A 13411-nucleotide genomic window follows, 5' to 3' on the forward strand; every position below is an offset into this window, starting at 1 on the left:
CACAGGCAATAACATTTTATTGGTCTTATATAATTCTTTAAATACAAAACTAAAATTTTATTAGCTTTTTAGAGGGCAGATAGACGAAAATATCAAATTAATAAACTTATAAAACACATGTACCAATTTTAAGACTTTTTAAAACTAAGGTAGCTTATTGATTTTTTTTTTTTTTTTAAGAAAAAAAGGAAAAGAAAGGTAAATCACATATACTAATTAGCCTTCTTTCTTTCTTTCTTTCTCTGAGCATTAATGATGCTATTTTAAACTATAAAAAACAGCACATGCCCGTCACTACCATAGTTAATTCTTTACGAGCTGGAGTTGATAAGGGAAGAATCCCTCTCTTTTAGAGGAAGGAAAAGAACTCATGGTCGGTTGTGAGAAAGACACGAACAAATGTTAGAAACCAGCTACACCTAACATACAGGTTTAAGTCTTTATCCCCTAATTTTAAAGACATAAATTGAGAGGTCTATGAAAAAGTAATGGTTATTTGTATGGGCTATAAATTTTACAGTAGAATGAATATAAATAAAGACCAAATTAAAGATATAGTTGATTAAATGAAACATACATTACTATCTCTCATTAATACTTTGGCCCCTCCTAATAAATTTTTTTGGCTCCACCACTCCTGAGGTTCACCTAATATTTTTGCAGTGCAAATTAATGAGAGTTGGGATGTTTCTACTTTACAATATGGAGAAATCATGACATACTTTTTCTTGTCAATTAGCTCAAAATAATAACTAGATGACATTGACAAATAACAAATGCTAACGAAGGGCATGATTAGGTGATAAATGAATTTTTTTCTTAATTTTTTTTTTTTTGTTGGGTAATTTTTAAATTTCAAAAGCTACTAGGCAAAAGTAAAAATATATAGAAAATCTCCCTTTTTTCAAAAGAAGTTTTATGGTTATGAAGTCACATGATCAGGCCATAATGCATGCGTGTAAAGCTAAACTCATGACCTCAAGAGAGAACTCATCCCAAGTAGGCATCTTAGACAACTCTTCATCGTGCCCTCCTTAAAATGCAAAACAAAGGGTTAGAGCCTAGAGGGTACCTCAGAATGAACATTAAAAAAATAAGAAGAAATAGAAAATAAAGGAGAATAAAATAAAGAAAGGAAGAGAGAGAGAGAGACCTAATAACAATTTAGAGAGAATTTTAAACAAAGTCCGTCATTGTATGACTTGGGTCTGGTTTTAATTAGAACTAATTTTATTAAGATTGAAACACGTGTTTTTTATCCTGTAATTAGAACTTGACCCAATATGACTGGGACAAGTATTCATTGTGGTTATGGAACGCATATCTCAATCCCAATAAATTCAATTATTCTTCCATAGAAGTTCTCATTTTGCAAATAATATGGTTGAATATCGTTAATATAGAGTTGCTTGAAAAATGAAAACCCTACTACTGTGTTTTATTCACTGATCTAAATAAGTTCAAAAGTTTTACTTTCACATAATGTGCATGCATGTAATAATTATCGTTTTTTTCTTTTTTCTTTTTCTAAGCAATAATTATCATATTCATTTATGGAGATTACGTTATATATATATATATATATATATATATGCAATCATTCTGAGAGTCATGCTGTTGCGAATAACGAAAATCTCTTCGAACATTGTCCAACCAATTAAAGCTTTGAGATTGGAAGGCATTTTTATTAATAGATCATCGAAGAAAAAGAAAAAGAAAATACATATTTTGCATATATATAGAAAATAAAATTCAAACAGATATATTGGTATTCCTACATTTGGCAACAATCAAAGGGATATTTTATTTTAATGCACATGATTCTTACATATATTTTAAATTTTAATCATATAAAAAATGCATGTAAGAACTAATACTGGACAATTTGATCCACTTCATATTTTTCATATATAATAAATCTTTAGAAAATAAAAATCAAACAGATATTGATATTCACACATTTGGAAACAATCAAACAGAGATTTTATTTTCTCTACCTTTCTCGGTCGCCAATCATCTATCAAAAGGGTAATTATCTCAAAGATCTCCTATACAGCAAAATCCCAGTCAGATTGAAAGCAATAGCCGTAGATCCACAATCCACATGATCCCACCAACCAATCCAATCCTATCGTCTAACCCAAAGCCATCGTCCAGTTCTACACCGAAGAAAACCCCAAAGGAGCTAGAATCGTGTGCGCACCAGACAAGTTCTGTACCCACCCCCGCACGAAATAATCACCCATCAACAAACTTGACCGTTATAGGGGAGACATCGTGTACGCTTGCCACGTATGCCCCGCGCCACTCGCACGACACCTTAAGATTACAATACTTTGATCCTGGTCGGACCCAAGTCGATGTTAAAAAAACAAAAAATCCGAATATTTTCAAATATTAGTAAAACAGAGGGAATATATAAATACAGGGTGAAAACGAAGCAAAACCAATCAAAGTCTAAGCAGAACCCATCAAATTCTGCAGCCTCTTCGACTTCGCTTTCTCTCATTGTCACTCTCTCACTGTAAGTGGCCTTTTCAAGCAATCACTGATTGTTTTATTTTCCATTTTTATTCCCTCTCTCTCGCGCGCTCGCTTTCTATATATGTAAACTTGCATGTGTATCGATTACTGGGAAGTGGATTTTGTGGTGATACATTCTGTGATCTTGCAATATTGAGTTCTCTTCTATTTTCTTCTTCTGGGGTGTATGCGATTTGTTTCAGATTCTCTATATGCGACTCTGGCGGAGGAAGATTGACAAGTAGTGATTTTTGCTATGATCACTGATTATTACGTGATTCAGATTCTAAGAATCCTAAACTACTGTTTTGGATGTTGGGAAAACCTTATTAACAAGATCATAAGAAAAATGAACTATAAAACTTGGTCTTAGGCAGTCTTGGTTCGTAGGTCCTGAATTTCTGGTTTTTAAATTCTGGTTACAGGTTTTTGTCTCTGTATTAGTGGTTTTCGGTTTGAAGAAGAAGAAGCTTTAGGACGATGTTCACGGAAGGCCTTGATAGTGATGCCCGTAGATGGGTTCAAGGGGTAAGCCAGTTCTGAATCTTCTGATTTTTTTTTTGTGTGTGTGTCTTTTTATCGTAGCGTTCTACTGGTTGTCTGAATTGTCTCAGAGAGTGCAATCTGAATGTGTTGGCAACATAAAGAGCATTAATGGCAATCGGGGCCTCGGACTGCCATCTCCGGGCAGATTCGGTTGTGGGCTTTCATCTTCACCTATAAATTTGATTTCAGTGCCGCAAACTATGCCTGTGAGTGGCATTCATTGTGAGTTTGGATCAGACATGGACTTATCCTCTGGCTCGGAGGATGAGGTTTATGGTGGGCGGTACTCTGTTCTGTCATCTCCCCAGGACGACGAAAAGCAAGTGAATTCTGGCGATGATAAGATTCAATTGAAACGAGGACATGGAAACCCAGTCGAGCTGCCTGGTTATACAGAAGAATTCTTGGATTCAGCCACTAGCACAGAAGTTTCATTCACGCAATCCAGAAGCAATACATGCACTTTGGATGGTTGTTCACCTAGTGTTACTTTGAGGGCAAATGTGGAAATAACAGCCAAGCAGGTTTCCTATTAAAATTGTACTCCTTGCTAATACGTGTTAAATTTGTAGATTATTTCTAGTTTAGATCAATATGCAGGTGAGACATGAAAAAGTTTATGCCTTCCAATTTGTTAGATCATTGATGTTTCATATTCAATGTCCGACTGCTTAATAAGATAACATTGGAAAAAGTTGTCTTGCTTCTTACTCATTGGACTCTGAGCCGGGCAAGTGGTTGCAGGATTCTTATGGAAGTGGACTCCTGAATAAGAAGCTCTCTAATAATAATATCCCCAGTGCACCTCCATTTGTTGGTTCTGAAACTGAAGTCGACCAAATTTTAACTCGTAAAGCACATGGGACATCTTGCCTTGCAAATCCAAGTGGTTCTGCCACCACAAAAGAATCAAGAAGCACTACAAGCAGTGGAATTTATAACCAATCAGCTAGGTTCGTCTATGTTTGTTTTCTGTATCTCTTTGTTTTGTTTCTTTGTCTTTTTTGCAACTAGTTACTGAGAATCTGTCACTATCCATCACAGGAGCGCTTCTGTTTTTGAAGCTCATGCATCTCCAATTCCTTCACCTGCTCGCCTCCCAACATTTCATGCAAGGTTAGTTAGGTCACTTCATTATGAGTGTACTCATTATTTGATTGGTCCAATATTTTCCAATGTCCATTCTCTTGTGTTTCATGAATTGCATTCAGTGGGCAAGGTATATGGAGTGCTGTAGTTTCTTATGATGCATGTTGTCGACTCTGCCTCCACTCATGGGCTCGGGGCCATTGCATGGAAGCTCCCTATTTCTTGAATGATGAATGTGTAGTATTGCGAGAGGCATTTGGGTGAGTACTTGTTTCCCTTTTTTTTGTTTTTTATTTATATTTTATATTGTCTTCACATTCAAATTATGTTGCTTAAGATTAAGATCCGAACAGCATGGATATAATTTAAGAAATGTAACATAGGGCTCTGGTGAATGGGATGCTGGGATGCTGTCTAACTTACTAAGACTCCTTTCTGCTTTAAGAATTATGAAAAAAAGATTCTGTCATCGCTTGAATGGAGTAATAAATAATTAAAATTTAAGCCATGGTGGAAGAGTTGTAATTATGATACGACTATTCTCAGGATTAAAGTCTCAAAAAATTGGTAATTGTTCAAGTAACAGATTCCTATATTGGAGAAGCTCCCGAGAGAAATTTGATTGCAAGCAAAAGATTTTGTGTTCTGTTTAAGCTTTAGTGAATAAATCATGCTTTTCATGGTTGTTCGATTCTAGCTTTGTTTTCTCCTCTTTTGCACTTTTGTTGCATTTTTAGCAGATGGTGGTACCGAAATGGGCTTATAGGAAAGTCAATGGTGCTTCCCAATGTTTATGATTTGTATATATTTTGTTCCATATAGTATCATGTCTTCTACACATGCTATAATATTCCATGACATGTGATATCAAAGATTAGTTTAAGTTTTTATGCTTTTAATTGGTTTAATTTTCATTATTCCTCTTTTTCTCCTTATAATTTCAGATTGAGGCAAGTATTATTACAATCAGAAGAAGAACTACTGGCAAGACGATCTCCAGAGCTAGTCAGTGAGGTAGCTGCTCCAAAATCTAGGAAAACTTTGGGCAAAATGAAAATGCAGCTTGAAGGTACTGCCATATTATTTTTCTCAACGCCTTTCTTGTTGGTTTTACTGAGTTAGAATGTCAAGGCATGTACTAGTCTGATATTTTTGGTCATTTTACAGTGTGTAAATTGAAAATGGAATCGTTTCATTCACATTCACATTTGTCCAAATTTAAATCCAAGCTGTTTTCTGAATGGGAAGCTTTCCATAAAGTTCGAGTAGCAACTCGTACTCTTGCAAAAGGTTCAAGCGGTCAGTTTATGAAAAAAGTTTCTGGTCTCCTAAAATTCGACAACAGTTCTACACATGATGTAGTGCCAGGTATGCAAATTTTTGGTACCATCCTCGATTGGTTTCAATGTATATAACGTAAAAATGTTACCATATTAACATCCATTATTTTGTTCACCTGCCAATCTAGGCTTTTATGGGTCACCATTGGGTGGATCAAACATAAAATATGTATCCATAAACTTTGACGAGGCTAGGAAGTCTGGTCATGATAATCACATAAACTTGCAAAGCTTTACCCCAAGCTTTGGGGAATGTTAATCAATATACAGCAGTGTAATGAGTAGTTATTTGAGTAGTTATTCACCATGTTAATCAATATCTTGACAGTACAAAACAAATAGTAGTCTTCCTTTTTTTCTTCATCTATATATAACTTAAGGTGATCACATTTTGTTATCAGAAAGATACTCTTGCTTGTTGAGATTGAAAAGTTCATTTGAGGAGGATGCTGTCCGCATGCAACCTGGATCTAGAGAAACACATGTGTTGTATGTTCCTTTTTCCTTCTGTATGTTTTACTTCTTTTGCTTTTTGTTCCTCAGAGGTGTTGACTTGTTAAATTAATTTAATGCAGCTTTCCAGATAGTCTTGGTGACGATCTGATTATTGAAGTTCAAGATTCCAAAGGACAGTACAAGGGTCGTGTCCTTGCTCAAGTGGCCTCAATTGCTGATGACCCAGTAAGATTTTGAGAATTCACCTATCTTCATTATGGACTAGGCAGGGTGATAGCTATTCTTTAAGTTTTAAATACCGGTTCAATGCAGGGCAACAAGCTTCGATGGTGGCCTATATATCATGAGCCAGAACATGAAGTGGTCGGTAGAGTACAACTATCCATAAGCTATTCAACTACTCCGGTTGAGAATAATCATCTAAAGGTAAAACTAATCTGCTTTAGCTGTTTTGCATTGAATGAAGGTTATATGTAAAGAACTGTAAAGAGAGAGATCATCTAGTTTAGATTTGTTCTAAAGCATGCATAAAAATTTCTGATCTAGGGGGCCAAACTATGACATGTTGTCTTATGCTATTTGTCGGATATATATTATCAACTGCTAAGTATCAAAGTTGTATATATATTTGTGTGTGTGTGTGTGTCTAAATACTGGCAGTATTTGGTGGTCATTATTCTTTACATGCGCAAATTGTGACTATAGCTTAAAAGATTAGTATGTTTAGTACCAAACAATTTTCTGGATAGATAAGTAGCAAAATACAACTGTAAGGGGTTGTGTTCAAATTTAATTTATATATATATATACTGCCCACCTACCCCTTGCCTTCTTGCTATGAAAGAACATAATCTTCTTATGAAGATGTTAATAATGAGGCCTTTGTAAATCATGATATGAGGTTCAATATCATCAGTTTTTTAAATGCCATCTCAAGACAATTAATAATTCACTTGGCGTTTCCAGTGTAGTTCCATTGCAGAAACTGTGGCATATGACTTCGTGTTAGAAGTTGCCATGAAAGTCCAACATATTAAGCAAAGAAATTTGTTGCTACACAGCCAATGGAAGTGGTTAGTAACTACATTTGCATCACTTTATGGAGTATCAGATGCATACACCAAATTAAGGTAATGGATATAGTTGGATGGGTATGCTTATTATGTTCAACTAGGATAATTTTGAGATGCATTTTTTGTATCTTTAAGCTGCTATTGCAATCGGTATGTTCTTTTATTACTTGCAGATACCTTACCCACGTCATGGATGTGGCTACACCCACTGATGACTGTCTTGCCCTGGTACATGATTTGCTATTGCCTGTAATAATGAAAAGCAAAAGCAAAGGCAAAAGTGATTTGAGTCATCAAGAGGTATAAGCTAATCTTGCACTGCTCAATCCTGCCAACCCCTTTTTTTTTTTCTTTTAATAATATTTCAGATCCAATGATTTATGCATTTCAAACTTCTCAACTTCATGCTAGCTTAATTTCCCTATTCGCCTACTAATAGGGAAATTAAGATATTATTGAATGACCTTTACATTCCACTTTGATTTATCTTAAGATATTAATTAAATAATAAAATTCACAATTTCCTTAAATATAAGTTCTTGAGATGATTGATAATTTAGCATGGTATTAGAAGAGTGATCCTAAGTTCGAATCCTACTTCTGTAATTTACTTCACATTTCAGTTAAATATTCATATATTTGGCCTCACTTGTTGAGGGTGAGTATTATAATATTAATTAAATGATTAAATTTACTATTTTCTATCGGCTTAAGTTTTTTGAATACATAGTGACTTAACAATTTAACTTTTAAATTTTCTTGGATTTTTTTATCTTAGACTTTTGACAGTGAACTTGCCTTTACATTTGCTATTGATTAATGAGACAAAACATGTGCCCTTTTCATTTTAATTTTCAGATTTAAGTTAGCGGTTCAAAATGGAGATGAATATATTTTTTTGTTTTGCTTCTAACTTTGTGGATGTTTTGCAAAATATCAACCAGAATCGTATGCTAGGGGTGATTGAGGATAAAGTTCAGCAGATCATTACATTGGTTTTTGAGAACTACAAGTCGCTAGATGAATCTTTACCATCAGGAATGACGGACGTTTTGAAGCCTGCCACTGAGATGGTAGCTCCTGTTTTGGTGTCTGCCCTGAAGTTATTCAGCCTTTTGCATGATATTTTAAGTCCTGAGGCACAATTGAAATTATGCAGATATTTTCAGGTTTTAGAAACTAACTTATTCATGCTTGTGCTTCCTTTTAATATATTTCCATTCTTTTCATGAAAGTACTATTAATTGTATAGGCTGCTTCAAAAAAGAGGGCAAGATGGCACTTAATAGAAACAAATGAGCTTATCTTGAGTAGTGACAAGAGCACATTGATGGATCCTGTGACTGTTTCAACTTATTATCACAAGATGAAATCTCTTATTTGTAATATCAGAAATGAAATTTTTGCGGACATTGAAATCCATAATCAGCATGTGCTTCCGAGGTAAATGTTTCTCGTTATAACATTATTTAGTGTTTGAGTTCTCCTCAACTGCTCTTTTACTTATGAGCAATTTTTCATTTGGCAATTGTTACAATAGCCTTCCTTTTCCTTTTTTTATTTTTTTATTTTTTTATTTCGTTGCTCTTTCACTAATTCATATAACTGAAATCTTAATTCTTACTAGTATTCCATATTGACTTTTGTGCAGTTTTATAGACCTTCCAAATATTTCGTCAGCCATTTATTGTGGGGAGCTCTGCCGTAGATTGCGTGCTTTCCTTGTTGCATATCCTCCTCCTAGCCTTTCACCTCCGGTTGCCGAACTTGTTATTGCCACAGCAGACTTCCAGAGGGATCTTGCTTGTTGGAACACCAAGTAATTATTGTCTTTCTTTAACTCCATACTGATGATAAGCGTCAAAGTTTATGTCTCTGTGTGAGATCTAGTCACTAACATTATTTTCAGTCCTGCCAAAGGTGGGGTTGATGCAAAAGAGCTGTTCCAGGAATACATAAACATTTGGATTCAAGAAATGCGTCTCACTTTGCTTGGGTTGTGCAAATTAGACAAGGTATTTATTTTGAGTAGCATAGTTTTGTAACATGGTGAACTCACGTTTGGTAGGCTTTGCTTATTGTATTGGGTGGCTTTGTAGAATAGTTCAATGTTTCTTGATATAAGTTGCTATTTCTGTCAACCAATTTACATTTGCATAGTGTTCCTTGCATAACTAGTCGAGAAGCATGTACACACCACTGATACCAAACATGTATTTTAAAGCAAATTCTCAGATATTCACATGACAATTAGCTAGATATTGATTATTTTCCAGGCAAACTGGTCAGGTGTCAGAAACCAACACTCAACAAATGCTTTTGTTGAAGATATGTATGATCGGCTGAAGGAGATGATGGATGAATATGAAGTCATCATTTTTCGCTGGCCAGAATATATACATCATTTGGAGAAGGTATGTCCAACTAGGGTCTTCATTTCTTGGCTTTCTTGTTATGTTTTATTTTATTTTTGGCTTTCTCAAGTTTTGTTTATTGATTGATTATGGAAAGGCATGACATGGAAGATATAAGCTTGAAGTTTTAAAAGATATCTGCTTTTCTTTTCCCCTAATCTTCAAATCTAAACTTGAGGTTGCTTGTACTTATACGTGTTTATGTACCCTTATACAAGGCTATAGCAGATATTGAAAAGGCAATTGTCGAAGGCTTGGATAGGCAATATGCTGATGTTTTAACACCATTGAAGGACAATCTGACATCCAAAATATATGGCCTCAAATATGTCCAGAAAATTGCCAAACGAAGTGACACCTATGTGATCCCAGATGAGGTGACTTTGCTTTCCTAATTTGTATGGCTACACATAACTAGTATTTTTCTTTTTCTGCTGATAATTATAACTTATATATCATTTTCAGTTGGGAAATATTTTAAATTCCATGAGAAGGATGCTGGAGATATTGAGGCCGGAAATAGAAACAAAGTTGAATTCGTGGAGTTCTTGCATCCCTAATTTCAGAGATACCACTGGAGAAGATTGTTTGAGTGAAGTAACTGTGATGCTTAGAGCCAAATTTAGAAGTTACCTGCATGCAATTGTGGAGAAACTTGCAAAGAATGTGAGTACCCATTGGAAGAACACAAGATCTTTTGTATGAATTATTAAAGAATTTTGTCAGAGTATAAATTTACTAAAAAAGTATATGGTTAACTACGATTGGAGTTTGACAAATCAAAAATTTAAGTCGATAAATTAATGGTTTTCTGTATATGCAGATGAGATTACAGCGCGAAACAAAATTGAAGCATATTATTCAAGCTTTAAGCGAAAATGTTGAAGAATCAGATGTAAAAAGTAGAATGCAGCCTTTGGAGGATATGCTAATATGGACAATGGATCACCTCCATACCATCGTTGAACCTCATGTATTGATAGCAATATGCCGAGGTTTCTGGGACCGGATGGGACAAGTAACACTAATTTTGGAGCATATATTTTCAATTTTTTTCTTGGATTTTGAATTTGAGTTGGTTTTCATTCTCTCCTTTCTCCACAGGACATATTACATTCTATAGAAAACAGGAGAGAGAGCAAGTCATATAAAGGCTTGAGATTCTCAGTTTCTGTAAGTTGCTGTACATCCTTTAAAATCTTATTAAATTTTAATTTAGAATCAGATTGTGAAGATTTTAAATCAAACCCTTTTCTATGTGAAATTGATAAACTCTATGCCAATTTGTCTTTGGCTAATTTGAGTATGATTCTGGCAGCCAAACTGTTAGTAGTTCAAGAATATCTTTTTTCCTAATCTCCACTGTCGTTGAATACACAGATTTTGGATGGTGTATTTGTAAGGGAGATGCAGAAATTGCTTGGGAATGCGCTGCAAGAGAAAGATTTGGAACCGCCACCAAATGTTAGGGAAGTGCACTCATTGCTCTATAAGAATGCATGATGCATCTAACAACAGGGACTGCTACTATTAATTCTATCTTTCTGTAAATACAAAATCCATGAGGGTGCTCAGTTTTGATTCTATACAGTGGAGAATGGATGAAAAAAGATTCATAGAAGAAAACATAGTTAGAGAGAAGCCTGCACAGCAGACTCTCTGGACATGTTTTGGCAATTTTGAATTACTTCTCTCATTTTTTTTCACAGGTTAACCACCATGGCCTCTATGGTGATTATTCTTTTCCTTATGGAACATGTAAAATTTTGGGAAAACTTGGTATTTTCATTGGTTTTTTTTGGTGAAATATTGTAAAGGTTTAGCATCAAAATTTTTGCTAGTGTTATTATAATTTTTTTTATTTTTTATTTTTAGCATTTTGCCCTTCGGAGTGCTGTTCTTTTTGGTTTCTCTCTTAACATGTCTGTAGAATAAGTGATTATTGTCTCAAGAAGTAGCTTAATTGGTTGGGACTATATTTAATAAGGTCACTAGTTTGAATTTCTATTTCCTCTTGTACGGACATGTTAAAAAAAATAACAATAATTCTTAAACATAAATACTTGAAAGATAGATGTCAATTTAATAGATGGGACGGAAGAAACAAAATAAATGCATATGCCAAAAAAGATGTCTCCCACTTGGAAAAGATTACTCTGTTCCACTGTAAAATACAAAAAACCCCATTTGATGGAACCCAACAAATGTTGCAGGAGAAAACATCGGAACATGGTCCCTAAAATGAAGATGCATGGTTGGAGGGCAAAGTTGATCCATGTTCAGTGAATGCACATATTCGGTGGGACCCATCGACCACGTGTAGGGTTGGAAATTGAAGGAGCCATTGATAGCAAAATCTCCTCCACTCCATGCACGGCTCTTCTCAACAGCAAGCCATAGCAAGAAAGGAATTATGCTGGTTTACAGGAATAATGCTGCTTCCAATAGGGACGAGAGCTGTTGGGCCCCAATTCGCCTCATCCCATCATACCATCCGTGATCGATGCGTTTTGTCCTCAACTCATTGCAATTTCCAACTTGTATTCAACCAAAAGACCTACAACTTGCATGGCCCCCACACGCAATGCCTTGTTCCAAACCTACACTTTTTGGACAATTCACAATATTCATCTAAATTACCCCCTACTCCTTAATAATTAATGTTAGAAAATTATATATATATATAATGTTAGAAAATAGAAATCAACTTTTTTATCTCATTATTATTTTGCTATGCTAGAAATTGAGCTCAAGGTCATTTGACTGAGATCTTGGGTAGTCTAAATTGTAGGTGGGAAATAGAAATACCCACCCCCTATGTAGTTTTTTATTTATTTATTTATTTTTTTTTATGTAACTAACAAAAAGAGAAAAGGAATATGGGAGTTTTTCATATTAGGATTAATTTATTTATTTATTTTCATTATCTTGCATATCTCTTGTCCATATCTGTACAAGAAATATAAGAGATATGTAAATTCATTATTGAATTTGTGAGACTCACATATAAATTCTACAGATTAAATAGTAAATTTGTAAAAGAGATTGACAATAAATGTGCAAGAAAATGACACCAAACACATCTCTTTCTTTATTAAACCAAGTATTGTAACTCATAACTTGAATAAAAACATAGTGTAGTTCTTAAGATAATAACTAGTAGATCTTAAGATAATAACTCATAACACAGCGTGGACATGACATTTTGCATATTCTGATTGTATTCATGAGATCATTATAGGGGAGACTCCCTCCTCTAATAATGTTGAGTTTCGAGTAATAAAAGTCCTACTTATTCAAAAAAAAAAAAACTAGTAGTAGACGTAGGCGTTTAATGCCTGAACTACCCCAAGTTCCTTTTCTCTCCGAGTCATGATTCAGAGCACGCCTGGCGTGCTTCAGCAGTGAAGCATGCCAGGCTAAATTTTTTTTTTTTTTTTTTTTTCAAAAAAATTAAAATAATAAAAAAAAGCACGGCCGGCGTGCTTCAACTATATCTTTACCCTTTCTCTCCTATACTGCAATTATTCCCTATTTTCATATTTTATTACAAAACTTTACATTTTTTTTTTTTTTTTGGCGGTAGGTAAAGGGCAACCCATTATTTATTTCAATAAAGTTCTAATTGTCCATTCTCTTGCTAGAAAAAAGAAAAACAGTATGGTCCCTTAACCCACATTATGGAGATACCGGCATACAAAGCAACAAAGTTTCTCCACTAGAAAGGTTGAGTGGTTGACCTAGGCGTGAACCACTGACGGTAGGTTGTTTTAGAAAGCTCTCTCTAAGAAAAAAAAAAATTTTCTCCGTCCACCAAAAAAATCATCCACAAACATAAACGCCGGATAAATTGTTAAGTTTTTTAAGATAATTTAAATGATTACGATTATAAGGGAACTTAAAACTTATTTCAAATACAAAATTTAAAATTAATTTTATAATTTCGATAAATCTAATCTTAAAATACTGA

At 34.4% G+C, this 13411-nt stretch overlaps 1 protein-coding gene across 1 annotated transcript; it reads left to right on the forward strand.

Moving 5' to 3' along the window:
* Positions 1–3291: 3291 nt before the first annotated feature.
* On the forward strand, positions 3292–11173 carry LOC132186599 (uncharacterized). Its single transcript, XM_059600578.1, has 21 exons — positions 3292–3593; positions 3814–4022; positions 4114–4185; positions 4281–4418; positions 5103–5227; positions 5326–5526; positions 5900–5987; positions 6074–6179; positions 6267–6380; positions 6921–7084; positions 7201–7327; positions 7972–8196; positions 8280–8470; positions 8679–8846; positions 8937–9042; positions 9304–9441; positions 9660–9818; positions 9907–10107; positions 10265–10459; positions 10546–10614; positions 10822–11173. Exons 1-21 carry the CDS (start codon positions 3309–3311, stop codon positions 10942–10944), a joined length of 3204 nt encoding a protein of 1067 aa, XP_059456561.1. The 5' UTR covers positions 3292–3308; the 3' UTR covers positions 10945–11173.
* The last annotated feature ends 2238 nt before the right edge of the window (positions 11174–13411 follow it).

The sequence above is a fragment of the Corylus avellana genome, chromosome ca7 (assembly GCF_901000735.1).
Source record: "Corylus avellana chromosome ca7, CavTom2PMs-1.0".
Taxonomy (NCBI): domain Eukaryota; kingdom Viridiplantae; phylum Streptophyta; class Magnoliopsida; order Fagales; family Betulaceae; genus Corylus; species Corylus avellana.

Excerpts from the sequence above, each read along its gene's own strand:
- LOC132186599 (XM_059600578.1), top strand. The coding sequence starts at position 3,309 with ATGGACTTATCCTCTGGCTCGGAGGATGAGGTTTATGGTGGGCGGTAC. Across the intron at positions 6,381-6,920 it reads TTGAGAATAATCATCTAAAG|TGTAGTTCCATTGCAGAAAC; the intron begins GTAAAACTAATC and ends TGGCGTTTCCAG. Across the intron at positions 8,471-8,678 it reads AATCAGCATGTGCTTCCGAG|TTTTATAGACCTTCCAAATA; the intron begins GTAAATGTTTCT and ends ACTTTTGTGCAG.